Source organism: Saccopteryx bilineata, chromosome 5 (genome assembly GCF_036850765.1).
Source record: "Saccopteryx bilineata isolate mSacBil1 chromosome 5, mSacBil1_pri_phased_curated, whole genome shotgun sequence".
In the NCBI taxonomy this organism is placed as follows: Eukaryota; Metazoa; Chordata; class Mammalia; order Chiroptera; family Emballonuridae; genus Saccopteryx; species Saccopteryx bilineata.
This window is the reverse complement of record NC_089494.1, coordinates 57,516,878-57,541,458: the sequence shown is the minus strand read 5'-3', so window position 1 is coordinate 57,541,458 and position 24,581 is coordinate 57,516,878. Positions and strand designations below refer to the sequence as shown.

Sequence of the window (24,581 nt, the reverse complement as noted above, 5' to 3'; positions counted from 1 at the left end):
TCATCTTTAATTTTAGCTTGCACTCGGCGGGCAAGAAATACACACAGTGGAAAAACACTTCCCTTTCCATTCAGGGCTCCCAAAGCCACTGACTTAACCGAGTTTCCTAGAATCAAAGGTTTCTACTTCACCAGCCTTATTCACCTCTGTTCCCCCATCTCCTTCTCTCTGCACAAACTGGCTTCTCCTTCAGCACTCTGCCATCTTGGCTGCCTCTCCTCTCCTCCACATGGCCTTTCTCTGCTCTCCTCCTGCATGGGCTCCTCTGCCCCATTTTATAGTGTAGAAGTCAAAACCTTTAATCCAATATACAAACAAGGAAGTCTCTGATACAAAGTCACTTATCTGAGGCATAATGGGATTTCTCATGAGAGTCCACCACCCCACATCATGCAACAGTCAAGGGTGTGGGAAAAAACTTAGTCTTAAAACTAAGCCTTAGGCTATAATGACCCTGCCTGCTTACAGCCTGTCCCCCACACTCAATTCAAACTATAAGCGAGCAAACATATATATCATATTTACAAACTTATTTGACCAACACATGAGAAGTAATCAGTGGGTGAACAACTAAGTGGAATGAGTTGGTTCTCCCTCTCTCCCTTCTTCTCTCAAGAAAAACCAAACAAAAAGAAACATAAGTTTAAAAGCGCTTGGTATGAAAACAGTGGACAGAATTTTGAATTATAAAGAGTTGTATTATAATTTTCATTTATATCTTCTGTCACTGTAATTTTATTTTAGGCAGAGTACCTGCTTCAAATGCAAATATACTAATGAAAAGAAGGTCTAGTGACTTTTTTATGTAAGGAGAATGGAGGCAGTTTCCAAACCAATGTGATGATAAACTTAGTTTACTTCAACTGAGCAAGTTTTTCTAAGTAAAGGGATGAAAGACATGATTAAGCAAGTGAGGAGAAGTTCTATAGTTAAGCAGAGGAATGATGCAATATTGGGAGGCAAAAAATAGGAAAAGTTTTTGTTTTATGAAGTGTCAAAGTCTGTGCTATGCATATGTAAGTCCATTAAACTGGAGGTTTTTCTGTTATCCCTACACCTTTAAATTAACAGAATTTCTGGTAGTACTATATCTAAAGAGGTCAAAAGAAGAACAATGAAAAATGATTTGGAAAGAGCATGTTTGGAAAAAGCTTTGTTTTGAATTCATCTGGTTTGAATAGAGCTATTTACTGCTTGACCATACCTTCCTATATATGCAGTAGGCAAAACCTTACATATTCCAATAAATACAGTGTGTCCATAAAGTCATGGTACACTTTTGACTGGTCACAGGAAAGCAACAAAAGACAATAGAAATGTGAAATCTGCACCAAATAAAAGGAAAACTCTCCCAGTTTCATACCTATTTAGTGCAGTTCGATGTGGGCTCACGCACAGATTTTGTAGGGCTTCTTAGGTAGCTATCCTGTATAGCCTCTACAGACTCGTCACTGACTGAAACCCCAGAACGGGGTTTCTCCACCAAACTGCCCGTTTCCTTCAACTGCTTATCCCACCAAGTAATGTTATTCCTATGTGGTGGCGCTTTGTTATAAACGCGCCGATATTCACGTTACACTTTGGTCACGAATTCCAATTTAGCGAGCCACCGAACACACTGAACTTTGCTCTGTACCGTCCACATCTCGACTGGCATGGCTGTGGGCTGCTCCGCTGTGTACATGGTGTTACATCATCTGCGCATGTGCACATGCTGCCGCATCATCTTACAGAAACTGGGAGGATTTTCCTTTTATTTGGTGCAGATTTCACATTTCTATCGTCTTTGTTGCTTTCCTGTGACCGCTCAAAAGTGCACCATGACTTTATGGACACACTGTACATGCTGTTTTGGCACCAGCATTATCTGACACAAAATTGCCAAGGCACATTCCCTCCCACCCTCCCTCTCTCCCTCCCTTCCTCCTTTCCTTCCCTCCTCCTTATTAATGTGTTGACATGGTTTCAAGTATCCCACTCAACGTAACACCCTCTATACACTACATCGTGCCCCCTATACCCCATGCAAAGTTTCTTTACACCCTCATTTCCCCCCTTTGCCCCCTCCCCCTACTGCTACCCCCCTTTCCCTCTGGCTATTGCTACTGTCTTGTCTGTATGTATGTGTTCTGTATAGATGATTTTGGCTAATCCCTTCATCTTTGATCCTGTCCCCTCTTACCCCTTCCCTCTGACAGCTGTCTGGCACATTTATTTCTTTTCTCCTTTGAGAATGTTTAAAACATTTTTAACATAGTTCTGAGAGATATTCCCATATCCTCATTTGTTATTCTTATATATCCTCATGTATAAAATAAATTCTACACATTTATCAATTGATGGCATGCCAGTTTGTAATGTTCATTCATGACTAATGACAATATTATTGTGAAGTGAAATGACATAGGGTATGACATAGAATAGAGAGACCTACAGAAAAGGAACTGGAAACCAAGGAATACCATGACAATAATTTAAAATCAAGACAGAAAGTTAGGGATGGTAGATATACAAGTCCACAGGAAGGAAGAGGAGTGGCACATTTATAATGATGTTTGAAGGAGTACAAGATCATTCTAGTATAGGCTGTATTATGCAGCTATAAAAGGCACAAAGTCTTTGGTCTGATCAAATAGAAATACAGTACTCCCACCAGAACAAATGCCTAGGCCAGACACTTGCACCAGAAAGTACAGAGGCCGTGTTGAGGCTCTCTGTGGGACAGAGCTCTACAACTTCTATTTTCCTGCATGCATACTAAAGGAGACTCTCCAGTCCTATGGTTTTATGTTCTACTGCCCACCAGTAATGCTATGAAATGTATAAACATTGAAATGCTAATTCCTCAGTTCCTACTGAATATTTAAGGATATGTTGCATTTTGACATTTAAAACATTAAAAAATGGTTATTTACATATTTCTACATATTGCCAAGGTTAGAGTTGGGAAAAGTTTTGTAGATTTTGACCCAGGTGTCCTCTTATTTCCTGAAGGGGGAAAACTGCCCACTGGGACACAGTGGTCGATTTCATGGTGCTGCAACTCATGTTCACAGAATAAAGCAATAGGAAACACAATCATATTTCCTGAAAGTTAAATTTGAAAACTACTGTCACATTTATTCCAAAATTACATATATTGAGGAGATCAAAATATGTTCTCATGGGGAAAAATAGAAACTATAACTTGGAGAAAGTGACATTGTTTTATATATAAAGCACAATAAGTAGGTAAGAAAATTGAGAAAAATATGCTATAGTTCATCATGTTGATATACATTGTATTCTTTGGAAGAAATGAAGCCATCACCATCATGGTCGTTCTTCTTAAAAATATCTTCTAGAACTGCGTTCTGATAGGACTTGTCTCGTGGATTCTCATCTTTTTCAAAGTCCCTTTTCAGGTAATGGTCTATCTAAAGGACCAAAATCATATCTTATTAATAAGAAGACATCACAGTACATTTCTGGTAACTTTGAGGAAATGTTTACATAAAGAAACTCATATGTAAGACTGCCTATAAGTAATACAAAAATTTAAAATCTATTTGAGATGGTATTTTTTTAACTTTGGAAGCAATTTTCTGAAGAGAACCATCTTCAGATTAACTTCCCCTGAGGTTATAGATGGTTAGGGTACATATTCAAAGATTAATATCTGAATTGAATTTTGTTGAAGCTAAATGTTTTCCAATAATCTTTATTGTCTCTCAAATCTAGAAACGGTGACAATCTCTAATAATAATATCAGATAAAGAACAGGTATTCTGAAGTATTTCCTTTTCTCTATATAATACATTTCTCTAAGCAAAGACACATGATAAGCCCTGCCTAACATGGCAGCTTCTAGTCACAGATGACTATTAAATGTGGCTAAATCAAATTGAGATATGCTACATTAAGAGGAAAAAAACAACAAATTTTGAAGATAAAATTACCTTGTTAATTTTTATATTTAACGCTGAAATAGTATTTTAGATGTACTGAGTTAAAACATCATTAAAATAAAAGTTTTAAAGAGGTGGCTCCTAAAATTTTAAAATTATATATGTGACTCAATTATATTTCCATTGAAAAGTGCTAGTATGTATAATTATTAAATGAATGCACAGTCATCTGGACATAATGTTCAGCAAAGATGGGCACTGTTGAGGCACTTAAAGTTGACCCTGAGTGGTTTGTAGCAATCCACGCCCTAAACTCAATCCATAGCTGGTAGACTTTATTTTAGAAAGATCAATGGATCTTAATGAAGGAAATATCAACTGTTACCAAGTGGGGCTTTGGTCCTGTATGATGGAAATACATTTTTTTTCTTCCAGTTGAGCCTTAGAAACCCTATGTAGGTATAAAGAATTTTAAATAGCCTCAAAATTTCCTCAGTTCCTAAGTAAACAAATATATTTTCCTACCCAATACTGTTGACTCTCAAAATATACTTTTTTAATACATTGCAATGAAGAGGTACAAAAAGGCAGTGGGTAAGCACATGCCTTTAATTTTGCTGGCAGCGTTTAATTTACTAAAAATTCCCCTACTCTCTCACCTTACCCTCTCCTGTTGCCTTTTATTACTTAAGTGATAAGAGGTATACATGTTAGACTGCCTCCAAATGGGAGGGAGACAAGTGGGTTACTCAGGTAAAGCAAAAAATATATATAGTCAGTGGGACTAAGTAAGGCACCAGGCTTCCACGAAACAAACATTAACCCTGACACATTCATGATGCAAAGTCCCTGGAAAAGGCAGGGTGGATTCACGGTTAAGAGCACAGCAGTGGGCCAGACTGCTGGGTTTGCAATCTGTTTTTGCCACTTAGAGCTGTCTGACTTTAAGCTAGTTACTTCACCTGTCTGGATGTCATTTGCTCCTATAAAATGGAGATGATAACAGTGTCTACATCATAAATTGTCAAGGAGATTAAGAGGGTTTATAATTATACATGAGACTGAGAAAGTGTGAAAAAAACTATTTCAACATTTTTATTAATCTCTCAATTCATATATAAGACTAACTGGGATGCAGAAACTAGGTTGCTGAACTTCTGGGTCCTGTTTACTACCTTTCCAGTCTACACAATTGAAATTCTTGCTAGCTTTTTTCATAATCTCATGAAATCCTTAAAATCCATGAGGTAGGAATCATTTGCCTTGTTAGAAATTCCTACAGTGCTGCTTGAAAGACATCTGCTTCTGCAGTCTAAGTGCTAGAAATGCCCCATGGAGATTAGCTTGGTATTTTAATGACACTTGTAGGGAGAGAAGAAATGAAACAATGACTCAGTTACAAGTTTTTTTCTTTTAATTACATCTTGCAGCTCACATTTTAATTTTTTTGTAACCAGCTCTCTTAAAAGCTAAATACTGTAATCAGCCCCTACTAGGTAGAAGTAAAAACATAATAGTTGTAGCAAGATGTATTTAAACTGTGATAAAAAAAAAATTAGTGTACACATGAAATCTGTTTGCATTACCTCGGTTTTAGAGAGTAGGCTGTCATTGTCTGTGTCTATCTGTTTAAATGTTTCAATGCTTCGTGGTCCTTTGGTCACAGCATATAGTTCAATTTCAAAAATCAATGTTGCATCAGGTGGAATCTTGCCTTGTGCAAAAGTATAAATTTTAACAGTTTAACTTACAGGAAGATAATATTCAAATATTTATTCACAAATAGCAATTATAGCATTATGATTATATTTATTTTAAAATGCATTCTAAATTGTGTGTGTGTGTGTGTGTGTGTGTGTGTGTGTGTGAGAATGTGTATTTATTTATTTATTTAGGAAGAGAGGTGGAGAGGAGGGAATGGGAAGCATCAACTCGTAGTTGCTGCTCATATGTACCTTGACCGGGCAAGCCCAGAGATTTGAATAGGAGACCTCAGCATTCCAGGTCAATGCTTTATCCACTGTGCCACTACGAGTCAGGCACATTCTAAATACTTTTTTTTTTCTTCCAGAGAGAGGGATAGATAGGGACAGATAAGACAGGAATAGAGAGAGATGAGAAGCATCAATCATTACTTTTTTGTTGCGACACCTTAGTTGTTCATTGATTGCTTTCTCATATGTGCCTTGACCATGGGGCTACAGCAGACCAAGTAACCCCTTGCTCAAGCCAGTGACCTTGGGTCTAAGCTGGTGAGCTTCGCTCAGACCAGATGAGCCCGCGCTCAAGCTGGTGACCTCGGGGTCTTGAACCTGGGTCCTCCACATCCCAGTTCAACGCTCTATCAGTGGATAGAGCCTGGTCAGGCTTAAATACTTTTGAGGAATTTTTACTATAAGTTTTTAAACCAACTCAGGGGATCATTATTTCCTAATTAAATTAAAATAAATATAAATGTTGTAATTTTTATTAATACACCCAATCATTATACAGAAAAGAACTGGTACAGAGAAGAAATGCACAGGCAGAAAAATCTCAAAGCATGTCTCAATAATCCTTTAGAAAAGATTTTGTAGTTACTTGGGAGCATAAATAAAACAAATATATTTGTCTCTCAAATTTGTATAGATGTAAAAAGAATAAGTACAATGATAATAAACCAGTAACAATTTTATGAAATTTTTAAACACAACAAAAAATTTTAAGTACACGTATTAAATTGAATAGTTCTCCTTAATCAAGTTAACCTAATAACTGATATCACACATGATTTTAGCAAGTTATTGGCTATTTCAGATGATCATTTAATAAAAATGACCTGTAGAAATGACTTGCTACAAGGCAGTGGGTGGCTTGTGTCACTGATATATTCCTAGAGTCTCTCAGCATGCCTGATTCTAGTCATGCAAATACTTGTTGAATGAATGACACCTATCCTTTAAAAATGGCTAATTTTGTTCTTTGAAGAAAATATATAATTTCTTTAATAAATATAGAGAAGTTTTGTTAAAGTGTTTATATAATCCAAAGAGAAAAGAGTTTGAAAGTTATAGCAAAAGGAGAGAGGAGTCAGTCCTTTCCAAAGCCAGGACATACCTACCCATGCATCAAATGACTAAAATGTGACTATCCCAACCAAAGTAGCATATATTACCTGATTTTAGAGTAAAAGAGCTAGAGAGAGATTCAATGGTCACTTTTACAAAACCAGTTCCTATTCTGTCTAGTTATGATATTCTTATAACAGAAAAATAACTTCTGATAATTAAAAACAAATTAAAATTTCTTAAGAAAAAATATTACATGTTGAAGTTTCTGAACAATTCTATAAACAGAAAGTATTGCTTATTAAGTTTTTTCTTGAAAAATATATAGTATAAAGAAGAAAAATGTGCATTTGCTATAGATTTACTGTAGAGAAGGTCAAAGACAGAGGAGTTAATGTAAAGAATCTATACATACCACATGTATTGTTAATTAAAGCTCTAACAAGTCACATGCATTTCAAGACATGCAGGGGTGGCTCTGTGACATGAGGCAAGGACATTACGCAGAAGAAAGACATCTTCAAGTACTACCTAAAACAAAGTTATAACTAATATTAGTTCTTAATAACAACTTATTTTAAAAAGCTAATTCGATCAAGTTTTGTTAAGCAGTTACATATGTTCTACAACGCAGCTTGTAAAATAATCTAATTCAACTTATTGTATTGCTGGTAAACTAGCAGTTAATTATACTCTAAAAACACACTATGTTTGGGCCTCAGTTTCCTTATGTGTAAAATGAAAGTGGTGGTGAAGTTACTAGTGAGATTATTTTTTTGTTATTGGAGACACTTCAAATACTATGAACCAACTTTAAGTGAAATTTCTATATCTCTGCAGCAAGGGTTTGGTTTATTAATAGCTTAGGTAGCCTGAGTAGTTATTTATATCTAAGCATAAATTTGTTTACAGAAAGGATAAACTAGGTAGTCATTTGCCTTAAGGTAATGGGACCCAGGATGAGCACCAATTAATGAAGGCTGACAGAAGAGTAGGTGCAGTGCAGTAGGCAGACTACGGAGGGACCTGATGAGACAACACAAAAAAGGAAAATTCTGAAAATGAGATTAAAGAGACTGAAAGTAAACTTTGCTTGTTATCATTTCACCTAGAATTGGCTTCAACCTATAGCAACATTTTTAGGACAAGTATTGAATTCAATTTAACTTTTTAAAATTTTTTTTATTTTTATTTTTTAGCGAGAGAGAGAGACAGGAAGAGGGGGGAGAGATGAGAAGCATCAACTCATAGTTGCTTTACTTTAGTTGTTTTATTGATTATTTCTCATATGTGCCTTGACTGGGGCTTGGGGGGGGGGGGCGAAAGCCAAGCCAGTAACCCCTTGCTCAAGCCAGTGACTTTGGACTCAAGCTAGCAACCTTAAGCTTTAAGCAAGCCACCTTTGGGCTTAAGCTGGCTACCTTGGGATCGCGTAGATTATCCCACACTCCAGCTGGCAAGGCTGAGCTTAGGCCTAGCTTAAGCCAAAGAGCCCGCACTCTAGCCAGCGTCCTCTGGGGTGGGGGTAAGGGGAGTTTGAACCAGGACCTTCAGCTTCCTGGGCTGTCACTGGATCTGTTGTGCCACCACTGTTTAGGCAGTTTAATTTTTTTTATCTCCAATTTTTAAATTCTTTCCTAGCTTCCTCTATAATTACAAGCTGGATTTACAAATTATCATTCAGAGGGAGCTATTTTGTTGGGACCAAATGATTGGTAAAAAGCATTGAAAATGAAGCTATATTTATCTGGAACTGTCTCAAGGAGTTTTAAATGTTAATAGGTCAGACTTGCACCATTAACCTCCCTCCAAGCCCGTCTGGAGCAGCGATCCCTTGTTCTTGCTGAGAAGAAGAGGTGAGGGGATCACTACTCTTAATGAGTAAACCAACAGCCTTAAATGAGAGCACATTTCAACAAAATATATGGGAGTTAATGGCAATATCTTATCCTAAAAAATTAATTTTAACTACTTTCATTTATACTAAATATTTCAAAGAGGTGGAGTTGTCAAAGGCTCTAAACAGAATGAAAGGCAAAGATTCTTTATCATCCTCACTCAGCAGTAGGAAGCAAAGACCCAATTGAGAACGCACGATCAAAACTGTCCCTCTGGCTGACTCCCATTTCCCCCCTTTTAAAATTTCTCTGTTTGTTCCACTTTTAATTTTAGTGGTTTTTAAATTTTGGAAAAATACATATACATAGTGAAAAAATTACTGTACAATATATTGTAGAGAAGAAATTTCACCCTTGACCCTCAGGCCTCCTTCTCAGGACCACGTAATGTCACTGGATGACTGTGTATCTTTCCTGATAGTCTATATAGATACATGATGCTTATGTGAGATTTCCTCTCTCACATGTAAGCTCAATGAGGACAGGGAATTGTTTTATATACTGCTTTATGCTCATGCTTAGAAGAAAGCTGCACATCAGCTTAATAAATATTCATGGCATAAATATGTTCTTCCCCACTTTATTGTTAACATTATTTTTGTTTGTTTGGTTTTTGTTTTTTTTTTTTGTATTTTTCTGAAGCTGGAAACGGGGAGAGAGTCAGACTCCCGCATGCGCCTGACCGGGATCCACCCGGCACACCCACCAGGGGTTACACTCTGCCCCTCCGGGGCGGGCGTTGCTCTGCCGCGACTAGAGCCACTCTAGCGCCTGGGGCAGAGGCCAAGGAGCCATCCCCAGCGCCCGGGCTATCTTTGCTCCAATGGAGCCTTGGCTGCAGGAGGGGAAGAGAGAGACAGAGAGGAAGAGGGGGGGGGGGTGGAGAAGCAAATGGGCGCTTCTCCTATGTGCCCTGGCCGGGAATCGAACCCGGGTCCCCCGTACGCGAGGCCGACGCTCTACCGCTGAGCCAACCGGCCAGGGCCTATTGTTAACATTATTAATACATATGGCTTTACTTCATTCTCTTTATTGGCTGTACAGTAATCCGTTTGCTAGACATACCATAATTTATTTAACTGGTTTCCTATTGATAGATAATAAGTTTCTTCTTTTACTACCAAAAAGACCACAATGAACTTTCTTTTACCTTTGTGCACATTCCTGGAAATGGAACTATTGGGTCGGAGGACATGTGCATTTTAAATTTTTATAGAAATCACTAGAAAGTTTGAATGATTTACATTTCCAGCAATAATGCATGAGCCTACTGGTTTTTCCATACCTTTGCCAATTTTTATGTCTTTGCAGATTAACAGAGACATAAAATGGTGTCTTTAGTGAAAATGGTGTCTTAATTTTAATTTTTTAAATTATGAATAAAATGAAGTATTCTCATAAATTTAAAAGCAATTTTATTTTTTGTTAGTGGGCCACTTGTTTATAAACTTGTGTATTTCTAAGGTTAGGCCATTTTTATTATGTGTTATTAGGAGTCTTCATATGCATTTCAAACATTTTCCTTTTTAAATTTCTCTACCTGGGTTTTCAGATCTCACTTTAGATTTAAAAAGGTTAAGACATTGAAAGAAGCAGTTCAGTTCTTCTGCATTTCAAGGCATCTCCTGAATAATGTGACTGACATTATTCAGTGGAAATAGTGACTGTTTCAGATGTTCTTTTAACTATGGTTCAGTGCTGTCCTTTTACTCTAAAATTGTACTAGTTTCTTGAGGTTTAGAATTTGACTTTGGTACTGCTTACTGAAGGTTTGTGCTATATACATTTATGTTGAAAACATGTAAACATTATGCTAAAAACAGAGAAAAATGACAAAGGTAGAGCTTATAGAATATACATGATCATTATGAGTGCTGCCACCATGTGGGAGGAAAAACTCTGGCTGGAGATTTGTATTCCCACAATAACTTTATATGTAAAAATGGGGGCGGCTGGACTGGATTAGATACAGCTCAAGTTTATTGTACCTTCTAGTTCTGTAATTATTTCCTCCATGATTTTAACTTTTTTAAGAGACTGAAGCCTGACCAGGCGGTGGCGCAGTGGATAGAGCATCGGACTGGGATGAGGAGGACCCAGGTTCGAGACCCCAAGGTCGCCAGCTTGAGCGCCGGCTCATCTGGTTTGAACAAAAGCTCACCAGCTTGGACCCGAGGTCGCTGGCTCGAGCAAGGGGTTACTCGGTCTGCTGAAGGCCCGGGGTCAAGGCACGTATGAGAAAGCAATCAATGAACAACTAAGGTGTCGCAACGAAAAACTGATGATTGATGCTTCTCATCTCTCTCCATTCCTGTCTGTCTGTCCCTGTCTATCCCTTTCTCTGACTCTGTAAATAAATAAATAAATAAATAAATATCTTTAAAAAAAAAAAGAAGTTTATAAATAATAAAAAAAAAGAGACTGAAAAAAATTCTTTTATTTATTTATTTTTTTACAAGGACAGAGAGAGTCAGAGAGAGGAATAGACAGGAACGGAGAGAGATGAGAAGCATCAATTATTAGTTTTTCGTTGCAACACCTTAGTTGTTCATTGATTGCTTTCTCATATATGCCATGACCTTGGGCCTTCAGCAGACTGAGTAACCCCTTGCTTGAGCCAGTGACCCTGCTGGTCCAAGCTGGTGAGCTTTTTTTTTTTTTTTTTTTGCTCAAGCCAGATGAGCTCATGCTCAAGCTGGCGACCTCCTGGTCTTGAACTTAGGTCCTTCCGCATCCTAGTCCAATGCTCTATCCACTGCGCCACCGCCTGGTCAGGCAAGAGACTGAAAAACATTTTTTTTCTTCTTTTTTTGTATTTTTCTGAAGCTAGAAACGGGGAGAGACAGTCAGACTCCCACATGCGCCCGACCGGGAACCACCCGGCACGCCCACCAGGGGCGACGCTCTGCCCACCAGGGGGCGATGCTCTGCCCCTCCGGGCTGTTGCTCTGCCACGACCAGAGCCACTCCAGCACCTGGGGCAGAGGCCAAGGAGCCATCCCCAGCACCCGGGCCATCCTTGCTCCAATGGAGCCTCGGCTGCGGGAGGGGAAGAGAGAGACAGAGGGGGGGGGGTGGAGAAGCAAATGGGCGCTTCTCCCATGCGCCCTGGCTGGGAATCAAACCCGGGTCCCCCGCATGCCAGGCCGACACTCCACCGCTGAGCCAACCGGCCAGGGCCGACACTGAAAAATTTTTAATGAGAGAAAATACATGTAAAATAAAATGTACCAGTATAGCCTGACCAGGCAGTAGCACAGTGGATAGAGCATCAGACTGGGACATGGAGGACTCAGGTTTGAGACCCCGAGGTCGCCAGCTTGAGCGTAGGCTCATCTGGTTTGAGCACAGCTCATCAGCTTGAGCCCAAGGTTGCTGGCTTGAGCAAGGGGTCACTCTCTGCTGACCCCTCCCATTCCCATTAGGGCACATATGAGAAAGCAATCAACGAACAACTAAGGTGTCTCAACAAAGAATTGATGCTTCTCATCTCTCTCCCTTCCTGTCTGTCTGTCCCTCTTTTTGTCTCTGTCTCTGTCAAACACATACAAAAAAATTACCAGTATAATCATTTTAAGTGTACACCTCAGTAAACAGTAAAGTATATTTGTATTGTTGGGCAACCACTCTCCAGAAATATTTCAGCTTACGAAACTGAAACTCTATACCCATTAAACAATTCCCTATTCCACCCTCTCCCCAGGCTCTGGCAACCACCCTTCTCTTTGTCTCAATGAATTTAGCTGTTCTAGGTACCTAATTAAAGTGGAATCACACATTATTTTTTTGAAAAAAGTGAAATGTTAGTTTATTTTACTTAGCATAATGTGCTCAAGGTTCATCCATGTTATAGCATGCATCTGAATTTCTTTCTTTTTTATTTATTTTTTACAGAGACAGAGAGTGAGTCAGAGAGAGAGAGATAGACAGGGACAGACAGACAGGAATGGAGAGAGATGAGAAGCATCAATCATTAGTTTTTCATTGTGCATTGCAACACCTTAGTTATTCATTGATTGCTTTCTCATATGTGCCTTGACCGCGGGCCTTCAGCAGACCGAGTAACCCCTTGCTGGGGCCAGCGACCTTGGGTTCAAGCGGGTGGGCTTTTCCTCAAACCAGATGAGCCCACACTCAAGCTGGCGACCTCGGGTCTCGAACCTGGGTCCTCTGCATCCCAGTCCGACGCTCTATCCACTGCACCACCGCCTTGTCAGGCTGAATTTCTTTCCTTTTAAAAGCTGAATAATATTTCCATTGTATGTAAATATCACATTTTGTTCCTCCATTCATCTGTCAATGAACACTTGTGCTAGTTCTACTTTTTGGCTTTTGTGAATAGTGCTGCTATGAACATGGGCATAAAAATATCTCTTTGAGACCTTGTTTTCAATTCTTTTAGATATATACCCAGAAGTCTATGATTTATTTTTAAGTATAGCATAGAAATATAAATATTAAACATCTTACCATAGCCTTCCTTTCCATATGCAAATGAAGGAGGTATTATTACTTTTCGCTTCTCTCCTGGGCACATGTTCATCATAGCAATGTCCAGGCCTTTTATGACTTGCCCAACACCAAGAACAAACCATTTAGGGTGGCCTTCATTTTGTGTCCGGCTATAATAGAAAGCAACAATTAGATTAGCTGATTTCAATTTTTTGATTTTAATTTTTCAAGAAAAATTAAATCAAACCTTAAAATACAGCTAAGCATTTAGTTGTATTAAAATTGGAGTCCTCTCTTACCATCTTTCCCCCATACTAGTACCACTCATTCTTAACCCCCTGGTGGGGTGTTTGGCTCAAACTTACCATATAACAGCCAGAACAGGTATGATTTGTCCAAAGGTAGTCATTAGAAGTCATCTCATTTTCTTTTTGTCACCTTTACAAAAACTATTCAACAGTTAACTTTTTAATGGGTCTCCTGCCCCTACTGAGCTGCATGACTTGTCCAAATGATACATTTAACCTCTCTGGGTTTGTTCTAAAAAACGATGGTGCAGCCTGACCTGTGGTGGTGCAGTGGATAAAGCGTCAACCTGGAAATGCTGAGGTTGCCGGTTCGAAACCCTGGGCTTGCCTGGTCAAGGCACATATGGGAGTTGATGCTTCCAGCTCCTCCCCCTTTCTCTCTCTCTGCCTCTCCTCTCTCTCTCTCTGTCTCTCCCTCTCCTCTCTAAAATGAATAAATAAAAACAAAAAAACAAAAAACGATGGTGCAGATTTAGCCTCAAAAAGTTATTTGAAAGGTATTTAAAATTTGTAACTTTATCATTAAATTTCTCTATTTTCCTCTAAATGGAAAGAACTAATTTTCCCCAATCCAATCCTTATAGGGTAATAGTACAGATGAAGAAAAGACATTCTCTCTCTGAGTAATAAACCATCAATTAAATCAGACTAAGCAGTGGTGGGATGAGTGGTCCGATGGCAGGATATAGGGCCCAGAAATTACCAGGGAAACTCGTTGTGTCTTCTTGATACAGTTGGAAAGTGGCCCCCAGCCTGTAAATGCAGTGTTTCTGAAGGCCAGATAAAAATCCCTTAAACTGCCCTACCTAACCCTCTGTAAAGAGACTCCACCGCGGTGGAGGAAAAGTGTGACCATCCTTACAGACAGTACCTTGACTTACTTCTGTAGGTCCTAAGGGTAGTGGTAGTGGTCGGGTTTGTGTGTAGACATAATGTGTTTTTTTTTATAATTTCTTGGATCAACATTTTAAATAATTTAGAAATATTCGGTTTAATAGGTAACTACTGTACCTAATATGATTTTCCCAGTGGAAATAAAAGGTTCAAGCCTTAAAAAGCAAGAACCAACCAACCAACCATTTAAGCCTCCGCTTGCTGGAGGGAGGCTAGATTTCGCGCATCAACTGAGCGCGAGAGCGGTTCGCTACATTTCCTACCTGCAGTAGAACTTCGAGCCGTCTTTGGCCAAGAAGCCGTCGTAATGGGCATTTAGCAGGTCTCCCTTCTTGCTTGGCCTAGAACAGTTTTCTGGACGTTGCAAAACTTCTATTTTTACTTCCTCTGCGCGCTCCTCTTCCTTTTGTCCCTGAGCAGCAAAAATGCCCCACATGTAAAAGAGAACGATTAATCTGGGTAAGAAATGCATCATTTCTGGAGCCGGACCCAGATAACCACTGCGTTCGCGTGTCACTAGCGCGGGGTGGCCCCCGGGCAGCTCAGTTCGGACGCGTGGCAGGCATTCTCTTACGACACAAAGGGCCGGGGGGGGCGGGGCGGGGCGGCGCGAGGCCCCGCCCCGGCCCCGAGCTGTACGCTCAGCCGCGGAGTTTTGCCAGGCCTGGGCGGTTGGTGTCTCTCTCTCTCTGGTACTCGGCGCTTTTGCTGGCTGTTCTCAGTTGCTAAGGCAACACTGCTCACTTGCACCGTTTCTCCTCGCTGAGTCTGCTTGTTTTACAGCCGGTTTCCTCAGGGTTCAGTAGTAACGTTTGCGTTTCCTAAAACGAAACTGGCAAAAGAGGACAGAAAACAAAGAGCCTAAATTAGGATGTAGTAGTCGGAGAATATGGGCGTAAAGGGCTTCTCGTTATACCGGTAGAGAACTAGCGGGCATCGGTGGAGGCATCTTGGGGTGTGTCTGAGCTCCTTTTCAGGGGTGGAGTCGTGCACTAAGAGGCCCCAGGCTAAATAAGCTACACACAACCTGAAGACTACTTGGTCGCTAGTAAAGAGGGGCGCTGTCCCCCTCCCCCCGTCACTTTCCCAGGGAGAGTGGACTCCAGTGATTCTGAAGGGCAGCTGGTTTGCGTTACTTTCTCCCACCACTGGGGTCTATAGAAATGCAGGGGGAGACGGGTGCGGAAAAGCTCTTGACAGTGTCGCTTTTCTTGTCGACTCTGCCAGATCGGTAATTATCCAGGTTACACGTGGAGAAAACGAGGTACAGTAGTCCCCTCTTACCTTCCTGCCTTCTTATCCTGCGGGGGGTAGGGGGATCCAAGACCCCCAATGGATGCCTGAAAGCATACTAGGACTGAACCCTACATATAATATTTTTTCTTATAGTACAGCTATTTTCAACCTTTTCCACCTCATGGCACACATAAATTAATTACTAAAATTCTGCAGCATAAACACCAAAATATATATTTTTTGCTGATCTGACAATAAAAAGTTATAATTTTGATTCAGTCCCAAGGGATGGCTATTGTGTTGTCTGTTGTCATTTTTTTTTTTTTTTTTTTTTTTTGACAATCAGAAGTCAGTGCCCCTGACTAGTCAGGTATTGCATGTTTTAAAATTTTTTGCAGCATACTGGCTGAAAATTGCTGCTATAATACCTATTATAAAGCTTAAAAAATTAGTCACAGTGAGTGATTAACAACTAATAAATAAAACAGTTAAACAGTAGGCTATAATAAAAGTTTATGGATGTGATTTCTCTCTCTCTCTCTCAAAATTTCTCATTGCTCTGTACCACAGCATGGCTGTGCTGGTCAGAGGGATGATTCATGTTTTGGTGGGAGGGAGCAGGACAGCAGGAGATTTCATTAGGCTAGTCAGAGCAGGCATAACTGAAAAGTTAGGAATTGTTTGTTTCTGGAATTTTCCATTTAATACTTTCAGACTGTGGTTGACTTCTGATAACTGAAACTTCAGAAAGCAAAAATTCAACTACTACTGAAAAGGTTTGGTATTGGGCATTTTTTTCCCAACCTCACAGCCAATTATAAATAGGCAGGAGGAATTTGAGGAAGTCTCACACAAAGTCAGCCTTACCTCTCAACATTTTAGAATGAAAAACTTTCAAACATACAGAAAAATTGAATTTCACTATACTATCAACGTGGCCCTATACCTACCACTTGGATTCTATCATCATTTGACTATGTTTGATTTATTACATTAACTATCTATCTCTGTATCAACTCATCAATTTACCTTATTTCCAAGTGAATACCCAGAAAGGCTAAGGCCTAGATTAGGTTCAAGAAGGGGGGATGTTATTCTACCTCAGTGATGCTAAGAAAAGCCGGAGCACTGAGCCTCCTATAATCTGCTTTGCTTAAAGCCTGCAAAATTCCACGAATCTGAAAATAACCAATTCTTTGAGATGATGATCATTTTCAAACAGGATTTTTTAAGATCATAAAAGCTAAGGAAAAGATCCCATTTTTAGAATAAAATAAACTCTGAAGTTTGACTCCATGTTTTATATTCTTTTTTTCTTTTTTATCAGAGACAGAGAGAGGGATAGACAGGGACAGACAGGAACGGAGAGATGAGAAGCATCAATCATTAGTTTTTCCTTGCGCATTGTGACACTTTAGTTGTTCATTGATTGCTTTCTCATATGTGCCTTGCCCGTGGGCCTTCAGCAGACCGAGTAACCCCTTGCTCGAGCCAGCGACCTTGGGTCCAAGCTGGCGAGCTTTGCTCCAGCCAGATGAGCGCACGCTCAAGTCCGGGTGCGCTCAAGTCGGCAACCTCGGGGTCTCGAACCTGGGTCCTCCTTATCTCAGTCCAACGCTCTATCCACTGCGCCACCGCCTGGTCAGGCCATGTTCTATATTCTAAATGAAGTTGTGGATCTCAAAGGTTAATTGTTGACTTGATGACAATTCCTTGGGGTCCCTGGCTAATTCTTGGCAGGTCTCAGTGGCAAACTGCCTTCCGGGGACATAGTTAGTTGGGATCCCTGAATGTGAGGACAGGAAGGAAAATAAATAGAAGTCTGTTATTTTATTGGAGAGAGGAGTAACCCCCCCCCCCCCCCCCCCGCCCAAGAAACCCCCGAAATAAAAAGACAAAACAGCCACCAGAAACAGCCTGAGGCTCAGTGATAGCCTGAGCGGCCTAAAAGTCACTGCCCACGGGACAAGTGCTCAGAGAGTGCAAACTTGGCTGGGCCCGGGTCCGAGGTCGCTAGTTCTGGGCCCGGGGCTTCGGCCCCTGGGGAGGGTCGGGCGGCCTACGGCGGCCTGGGGGCGAGTGCGAAGCCAGCCGGGGGCCTAAGGGAAGACGAGGCGGAGCCCGGCGCCCCGCGCCCGAGTCTGGCGGCGGGCGGAGCGGCCGCCTCGCGCCCCCGGAGCAGCTGCAGGCCGCGCCCGTCCCTCCAGCCGCGCCGCCGGGGAGGGGTTTCCCGGGCCTCGCAGGCCCCTTTCAACCAGGAAGTGAAAGCGACGTCGGGGTCAATGAAAACAAACGGGAGCCCGGTGGGAAGGAAGGCGGGCGAGCCGGAGGGACTGCTGGGGCGCGGAAGCGAGCAGCCGGGGCGCGGGAACGCGAGCGGGAGGCCGGCCGCGGCTGCGGTTTTGTCGCCGCCCAGGCTCGCCTGGGGATGTGTGAGCCCGCGCCTCGCGGTCGCCGAGCTCCACGCGGCGGCCGCCGTCCCGGCCTCTGAGGCCGCCACGTCCCGGCGGCGCGCGCGGGCTGCCGGGGACTGGGGCCCGCCGGGGCCTCCGGGGTCTCCGGGGAGGGGCGGCGGGCCGGGGGCGCTGTCGGGCTCCGCGCTTACCCCGTCGCCGCGGCGGGAGTCGGGCCAGGAGGATGCACGGCGCCGGGCTCTGAAGCATGGAGGGCGTTCTGTACAAGTGGACCAACTATCTCACAGGTTTGAGGGGTCGGTGCCCGGGGGCGGCGGGCGGGGGGCTGGGCCGGGCCGGGCCCGGAGGCTGTGGAGCAGGCAGGCCGGGGGCTCCCGCGCCCTCTGCCTGGCCCGCCGGCACCCTCGGCGCGTCGGCTCTCGTAGATCCTCGGGCTTCATCCCTTTGTGTCCCTCGTTAGAGCCCATCGACCTCTCCCGAGACGGTTGAGGATGGCGCACCTTCCAGATCCAGAGGGTGGAAGCACACCTGACCGCCGCTTCTTTGCCTTTGCCCCTGTAATAATACTGTTCCATATTATTACACAGTGTATACAGTTTCCTCCTGTAGCTTCCCGAGTATTTCTCAGTCACTGTACATGTTGTCGCAATCGCGGTCCTCATTCACGCTGAATTCAGCGTTTTGTTAGTCACTGAGTTGTCAGGGTGAAAGTCTGGACCGGACCCTGGAAGATCAAGATTTAATTTTAAGAAATTTTTTTCTGCATTTCTTTTAATTTCTTTAGCAACACGGTTTATTTTAACAGTTCTCTTGTTGAAGTTGGAGTGCGACAAGCATGATACTGGAAGCTGTCCCTAGATAATGTTGTTAGGGGTGGCTTGTCAACGACGTAGCCTTACGTTTTGGAATTCAAGTTATGTATGAGAAACAGAAGAAAGTTCATTACAGAAGTGGAGCAGGCATGTCAGTTTTACCCGTGAAGGGGGTTGGAAGGAAAAACGCCAGAGATAAGTGTTTCTGTAGAAATGAGACCAGCACCGAGGGCCCTTTTCCATAATATTAACGACCTGAGATTAAGAATTAATTCTAAATTCTACTCCCATCTCTGCCATCAACCAACAGTAAGGACAAGTCATTCTCTCAAGAGCTTATTTCAAGCCCAGGATGATCGACTAGTTTCTCCTGAAGGTGCCTTTGGGTCCAGATTTCTGTGATCTTACCAAATTAAAGGAAAGGGAATGGATTTTTAAAGAGATTAAATAGCAAACAGATTTCTTGGTCCAGTGTAATAGACAAATCTTGACTTGCTGATGCTCACTTCACCATTCTGCCAAAAATGTTGAACTCCTTAGTAATTGTATGCTACACTTAACTTGTGTCCACCTGATCTTGCGCAAAATCTGCACGTAAACATTTTGAGACATAAGCATTGAGCTACAGTTGCCTCTATTATTTTTTTTAATTACAATGTCAATGACAGATTTATAGCAGAACATACTTTATTATTTATGATGGACGGAGGGATTTTTTAAAATTGCTTTTTCTAGAGAGAGAGGAAGGGAGAGAGACAGAGACACAGAGAGAGAGAAACATCGACCCGTTCCACCCATTTATGCCACTATTGGTTGATTCTTGTATGTGCCCAGACCGGGGGTGGAACCTGTAACCTTGGCATGTTGGGAAGATGCGCTAACTGACCGAGCTGCCCGGCCAGGGCCTGTGTTTTGTTTGCACTAAAATGTCAATTTGTCTCTGTAAATATGATTTTAGTAGGAAATATTTAAAGTATGAGGCAAACATTTTTTATTAAGCATTTTCACAGTTTAGTTGAGATTTTGTATTAACTTTAAGAGTAGTGTGAGATGCAAGTGATCATCTCATTGCAAATGTGTATAAGCACAGTACCTTTGGGAGGTGTTTTAGAGAAATAATTTATGCATAGCCCAGAGTAATGGGCGATTACTGAGGTGAGTCATAAATTATTCCTGTATCAAAATGTGGTCTTGGTGGCTGGCTGTCTTTCTCATCTTCTATGGCACTGAGCACCAGTTAATTGTGCATAAGGTTGTAATCACTGCAAAGCATTTAAGTTAAATGCTAGTATGTAATGCAGAAGCTTGATGAAATTAAATCTTTTGTTGGGAAGAATTCCATTTTTAAAATTTAAATTTGGCTCAGTGGCACGCTGATTATTAATTTTAGTTCATCTTAGGTCAGAAGGATGAGTGGCTATTCATACCAAGTGCTCTTTAAGGAACCTTCCAGTTCAGTGACAATCCTTTGAGAATCCTTTGTTAGAGAATAAGGATTTCAATAACATTTGGTAATTTGAGATAAAAAAGAATATGTTTTTTTAAAAAAAAATTTAGAAGGGGGAATACCTATGAATCTTTTTCACAGATAGAGTCCTGTTTTATAAATGTGTGAATCAATCAAATATTGCTTTATTAAGTATTTCTTCAAGAAGGTGTGAAGAGATAATTAACAGTCTTACATTAATTCACCATGGTCACTTTTCAAGTTGTTACAATTTTTTTTTAACAATCTAGGCTTTTTTAAGAGGCTCTTTTTTTCTTTTTTAAATTAAGTTAGAGGTGGGGAGGCTGAGAGACAGATTCCCAAATGCTCCTGAACCGTGATCCACCTGGCAAGCCCCCTACCAGGCAATACTCTGCCCATCTGGGACTGCTGCTCTGTGTTGTGCAACTGATCTATTTTAGTGCCTGAGGCGAGGCCATGGAGCCATCCTCAGCGCCTGGGGCCAACTTGCTGGAACCATTTGAGCCATGGCTGCGGGAGGAGAAGAGAGAAGGGGGGTGGGATGGAGAAGCAGATGGTTGCTTCTCCTATGTGCCCTGCCTGGGAATCGAACCCAGGATGTCCACATGCTGGGCCGATGCTCTACCACTGAGCAAACTGGTCAGGGCTTGATCAGGCTCTTTTTAAAAAAAAATTTATTTATTCATATTAGAGAGAGAAAGGGAGAGTGAGAGAGAGAGACAGAAATATCAGTCAGAAACATCAGTCTGTTCCTGTACATGCTCTGACTAGGGAATTTACCAGCAACTTCTGTACATAAGGACAGTGCTCTAACCAACTGAGCTATCCAGCCAGGGCACAAATTTTGAATGAATACTTTTTCTTTTTTTTTTTTTTTGTATTTTTTTCTGAAGCTGGAAACGGGGAGAGACAGTCAGACAGACTCCCGCATGCGCCCCACCGGGATCCACCCGGCATGCCCACCAGGGGGCGAAGCTCTGCCCACCAGGGGGCGATGCTCTGCCCCTCCGGGGCGTCGCTCTGCCGCGACCAGAGCCACTCTAGCGCCTGGGGCAGAGGCCAAGGAGCCATCCCCAGTGCCCGGGCCATCTTTGCTCCAATGGAGCCTTGGCTGCGGGAGGGGAAGAGAGAGACAGAGAGGAAGGAGGGGGGGTGTGGAGAAGCAAATGGGCGCTTCTCCTATGTGCCCTAGCCGGGTATCGAACCCGGGTCCCCCGCACGCCAGGCCGACACTCTACCGCTGAGCCAGCCGGCCAGGGCCTGAATACTTTTTCTTAATATTTGTTTTAAAGACATATTGAATCACAATATTGCAAGCTTGCAGAATCATACTGGATCTGGGGCGGTGTTTCACGTACTCCGCTTGTAATTCATTTGCCAGGGTGAATTAGCGTTTGGAAAGTTAGTGTTTTCATCATTTCTTGCATGCTCAATACAAGATACTCTCATGGATATACTGCATATTTGTACTCTCATGGATAACATGTAATATCTCACTTTTCTGCTGTTTAGTCATTCATTCAGTCAGTCATGTGAAAAATACATTTTTTAGTACCTGTGTGTGCCAGGCACACTTCTAGATGCTAGAAATATAGTGATTAATAAAATAAAGTTCATGTACTAAAAGAACTTATCTTCTAATTTGCTAGGCCTCATTAGGGAATATAGTGTTTCATAAAAAATTTTTCTAAGCATCTGAAACTTTTTTTTTAGTTATCCATCTCTCTGAACTTATTATGACATTCCCTACTATGAAATTTAACCTTTTTATGATGACTCAGTGTTGTCATTTCAAAAGGCTTTGGGGTAGGTAAATGCTAGGTCTGTATCAGGCTGTAAGAATGATTTCTCCCCATCTGTCACTGTCTTGTAATATTTGCCCTGGAAAAATGAAATTGAGTAATCATATAGTGGGCTCCAAAACGAGCAGGCTGAATTGTGATTAATAGTCACAGAAAGAACAGGGACAGTCACTCTGCCTGCAACATGATCACCATGTTATTAATCACTGAAGTGTTATAAATTGGTAGCATGCTCAGTAGGATTTCAGGGAACACTGAGTTTAGCTTGCAAGAGTGGAAGCTGAGCTCCGAGGAAAGCCATCATCCTCACCCCCAGCTTTGCCTTAGAGTCAAGTCTGTGATAATTGTGTGCTCAAGTCACTGAATAAATATTAATTAAATGAATGATTGCAGTTTCTAGCATTTTTGCCAGAGCTGCGCAGCAGCAGAGCAAGGAGAGAAGGATGGTGGGGGCTCCGTGCTCGTGCCACAGGGTATGCAGCTTCTGTGTAATAGACTGGACTTCGTCCAGCCGCGCTCACTGTGTGCAAGGGAGTTTGCTTAGGAAGTATCTTTTATAAGAGAAGGTAAGGTCACATTGTAGAATTGGGGAGCCAGGTGGCACCTGAAGATCCTTCTTGTTCTGTCCACACATTTTAGAGATGGGCATTTTTGATATTTATTGCAATGAAAAGATTTGTCTCAGGTTGTCCAACTAAAGCATGTAGTAGAGCTAGGGCTAGAATCCAGCTTTGTGTTGTTTTTTCCTGTTATATCGTTACCTACCTCTGTTCCCTTTTGAAAAAGGGGACAGCAATATTGTGTCCTGTGCAGGGCTGTATTTGAGGATGGGTCTTATAAGTTGGTAATGAAAAGGTTGTGAGCCAGAATAAAGGTAATATTTCCCATATTTATGCTGATTTAGAGATTTCCTCAAAAATCTCTTCCAACCAGACCATTTTTGGCAAGTCTTGTCAATGAAAAAATTCCTTGTCAGAATATAGCCGAGAAATAACCTGGATGGTAAGTTTTTAAATCATAGTTTCCCATGTGGTAGAAGAAATTTCTTATTAATTTTCATTATTTATGGTTTTGTAGGTTGGCAACCTCGCTGGTTTGTTTTAGATAATGGAATCCTGTCCTACTATGATTCACAAGATGATGTTTGCAAAGGGAGCAAAGGAAGTATAAAGATGGCAGTTTGTGAAATTAAAGGTAAGTGAATATTTGGAATTAGAGGAATTTGAAGTTAGGTCAAGTTAAATACAGGGGTCTGCAGCATACTCCAAAAACAGGAAAAATGCATTTCTAACCAAGTGGGGGTCTTCTAATACCATTTACTTTCTTATCATCCAGGAATGACACTTAGCACTTTTAAGCACAGTTTCTGGTATTTCTGTCTATAAACACACTTTGAATTGAACTTCAGAGTACTAGTGCAGGTCTTCATATTTGGACTTCAGAACAGTTTCTTTGGATGCCACTTAAGTGTCCATGCTGAGTCCACAAGTGTTCCTTTTCGTTCTTGTAGAAAGATATTGTAAAGATTGGAAGCTGAACTCAAGAGAAGCTCTGTAGGTTTTTGGTAGAGTATGAAGTCAGTCAGTAACTGGTTCTTAGCTAAGTCAGGGATACTCTTGCTTCTTTTCCTTCTTTTTGGTGATCTTCAGAGTTTGAGGAGTGCTGCTCAGGAAATACTGTAGGAAGCCCCTCTGTTGGAATTTGTCCGGTGTTTTCCCCATTATTTGACTGCGGTTATGAGTTTTAGGGAGAAGAGTCACAGCGGGGAAGTGCCATTCTGATCACTATCAACAGTGCACACTATCAACCTGACTTACCACTCTAAATGCTAACCTTGCCCACCTGGCTGAGGCAGTGCTGGCAGGATCTTACTGTACAGTTACCCTCCCACTTTCCTTTCCATCCTGTGTTCTGAAATGGGAGAAATAAAACAAGTCATGCTGTAATTTTCATGAAAGGAGGTTTGTTTCACGGACCATGGATCATTTGTCTGTGTGGTTGAGGTGTGTAGGTTGGAAGTAGTTAGGGAGGAGCAGTCAGGCAGAATGATAATGACAAGTACAAATTCTTCAGAGAACTGAAGGAAAACTAGAGCTCCAGGAAGGTAAATGTAAAGCACTTCAGGGAGTCGTGGCTGAATACAATTTGGGAACACTTTAGCCTGGTGAGCTGTTACTTGAATGTTTCCTGAAATATATGGGGTTAATTTTGTTGTTTTCATGACAAGTCTTTTTTTTTTTTTGTATTTTTCTGAAGTGAGAAGCGGGGAGGAATTTTGTTGTTTTATTTTTATAAATCACACAAGAAAAGTACATTCAACGCAGGAGTTTTTATCTTTTTAAAAAGTGATGGTTTTATCTCAT

At 41.6% G+C, this 24,581-nt stretch overlaps 2 protein-coding genes and 1 non-coding gene across 3 annotated transcripts in view; 1 reads left to right on the top strand and 2 right to left on the bottom strand.

The window, feature by feature from the left end:
- Window positions 1–2,100: 2,100 nt before the first annotated feature.
- On the bottom strand, window positions 2,101–15,075 carry FKBP7 (FKBP prolyl isomerase 7). The gene is made up of 4 exons (XM_066233844.1): window positions 14,750–15,075; window positions 13,303–13,454; window positions 5,474–5,601; window positions 2,101–3,416 (listed from the first exon to the last, which is right to left on the bottom strand). The coding sequence occupies exons 1-4, from the start codon at window positions 14,959–14,961 to the stop codon at window positions 3,255–3,257; spliced, it is 654 nt and encodes a 217-aa protein (XP_066089941.1). The 5' UTR covers window positions 14,962–15,075; the 3' UTR covers window positions 2,101–3,254.
- On the bottom strand, window positions 9,742–9,817 carry TRNAA-CGC (transfer RNA alanine (anticodon CGC)). The gene has a single exon. It is a non-coding gene; the product is annotated as a tRNA-Ala (tRNA).
- Window positions 15,076–18,039: 2,964 nt separating the features above from the next.
- The window catches only part of PLEKHA3 (pleckstrin homology domain containing A3), a 34,304-nt gene continuing 27,762 nt past the window's right edge, over window positions 18,040–24,581 (top strand). Inside the window, exons 1-2 of the mRNA XM_066281054.1 lie at window positions 18,040–18,423; window positions 23,296–23,412. Of these exons, the coding sequence (XP_066137151.1) occupies window positions 18,384–18,423; window positions 23,296–23,412 (157 nt within the window). The 5' untranslated portion in view covers window positions 18,040–18,383. The remainder of the gene's footprint in view (window positions 18,424–23,295; window positions 23,413–24,581) is intronic.

Excerpts from the sequence above, each read along its gene's own strand:
- FKBP7 (XM_066233844.1), bottom strand. The coding sequence starts at position 14,961 with ATGATGCATTTCTTACCCAGATTAATCGTTCTCTTTTACATGTGGGGC. Across the intron at positions 13,455-14,749 it reads GGCTCGAAGTTCTACTGCAG|CCGGACACAAAATGAAGGCC; the intron begins GTAGGAAATGTA and ends TTTCTATTATAG. Across the intron at positions 5,602-13,302 it reads ATATGGAAAGGAAGGCTATG|GCAAGATTCCACCTGATGCA; the intron begins GTAAGATGTTTA and ends CTTTTGCACAAG.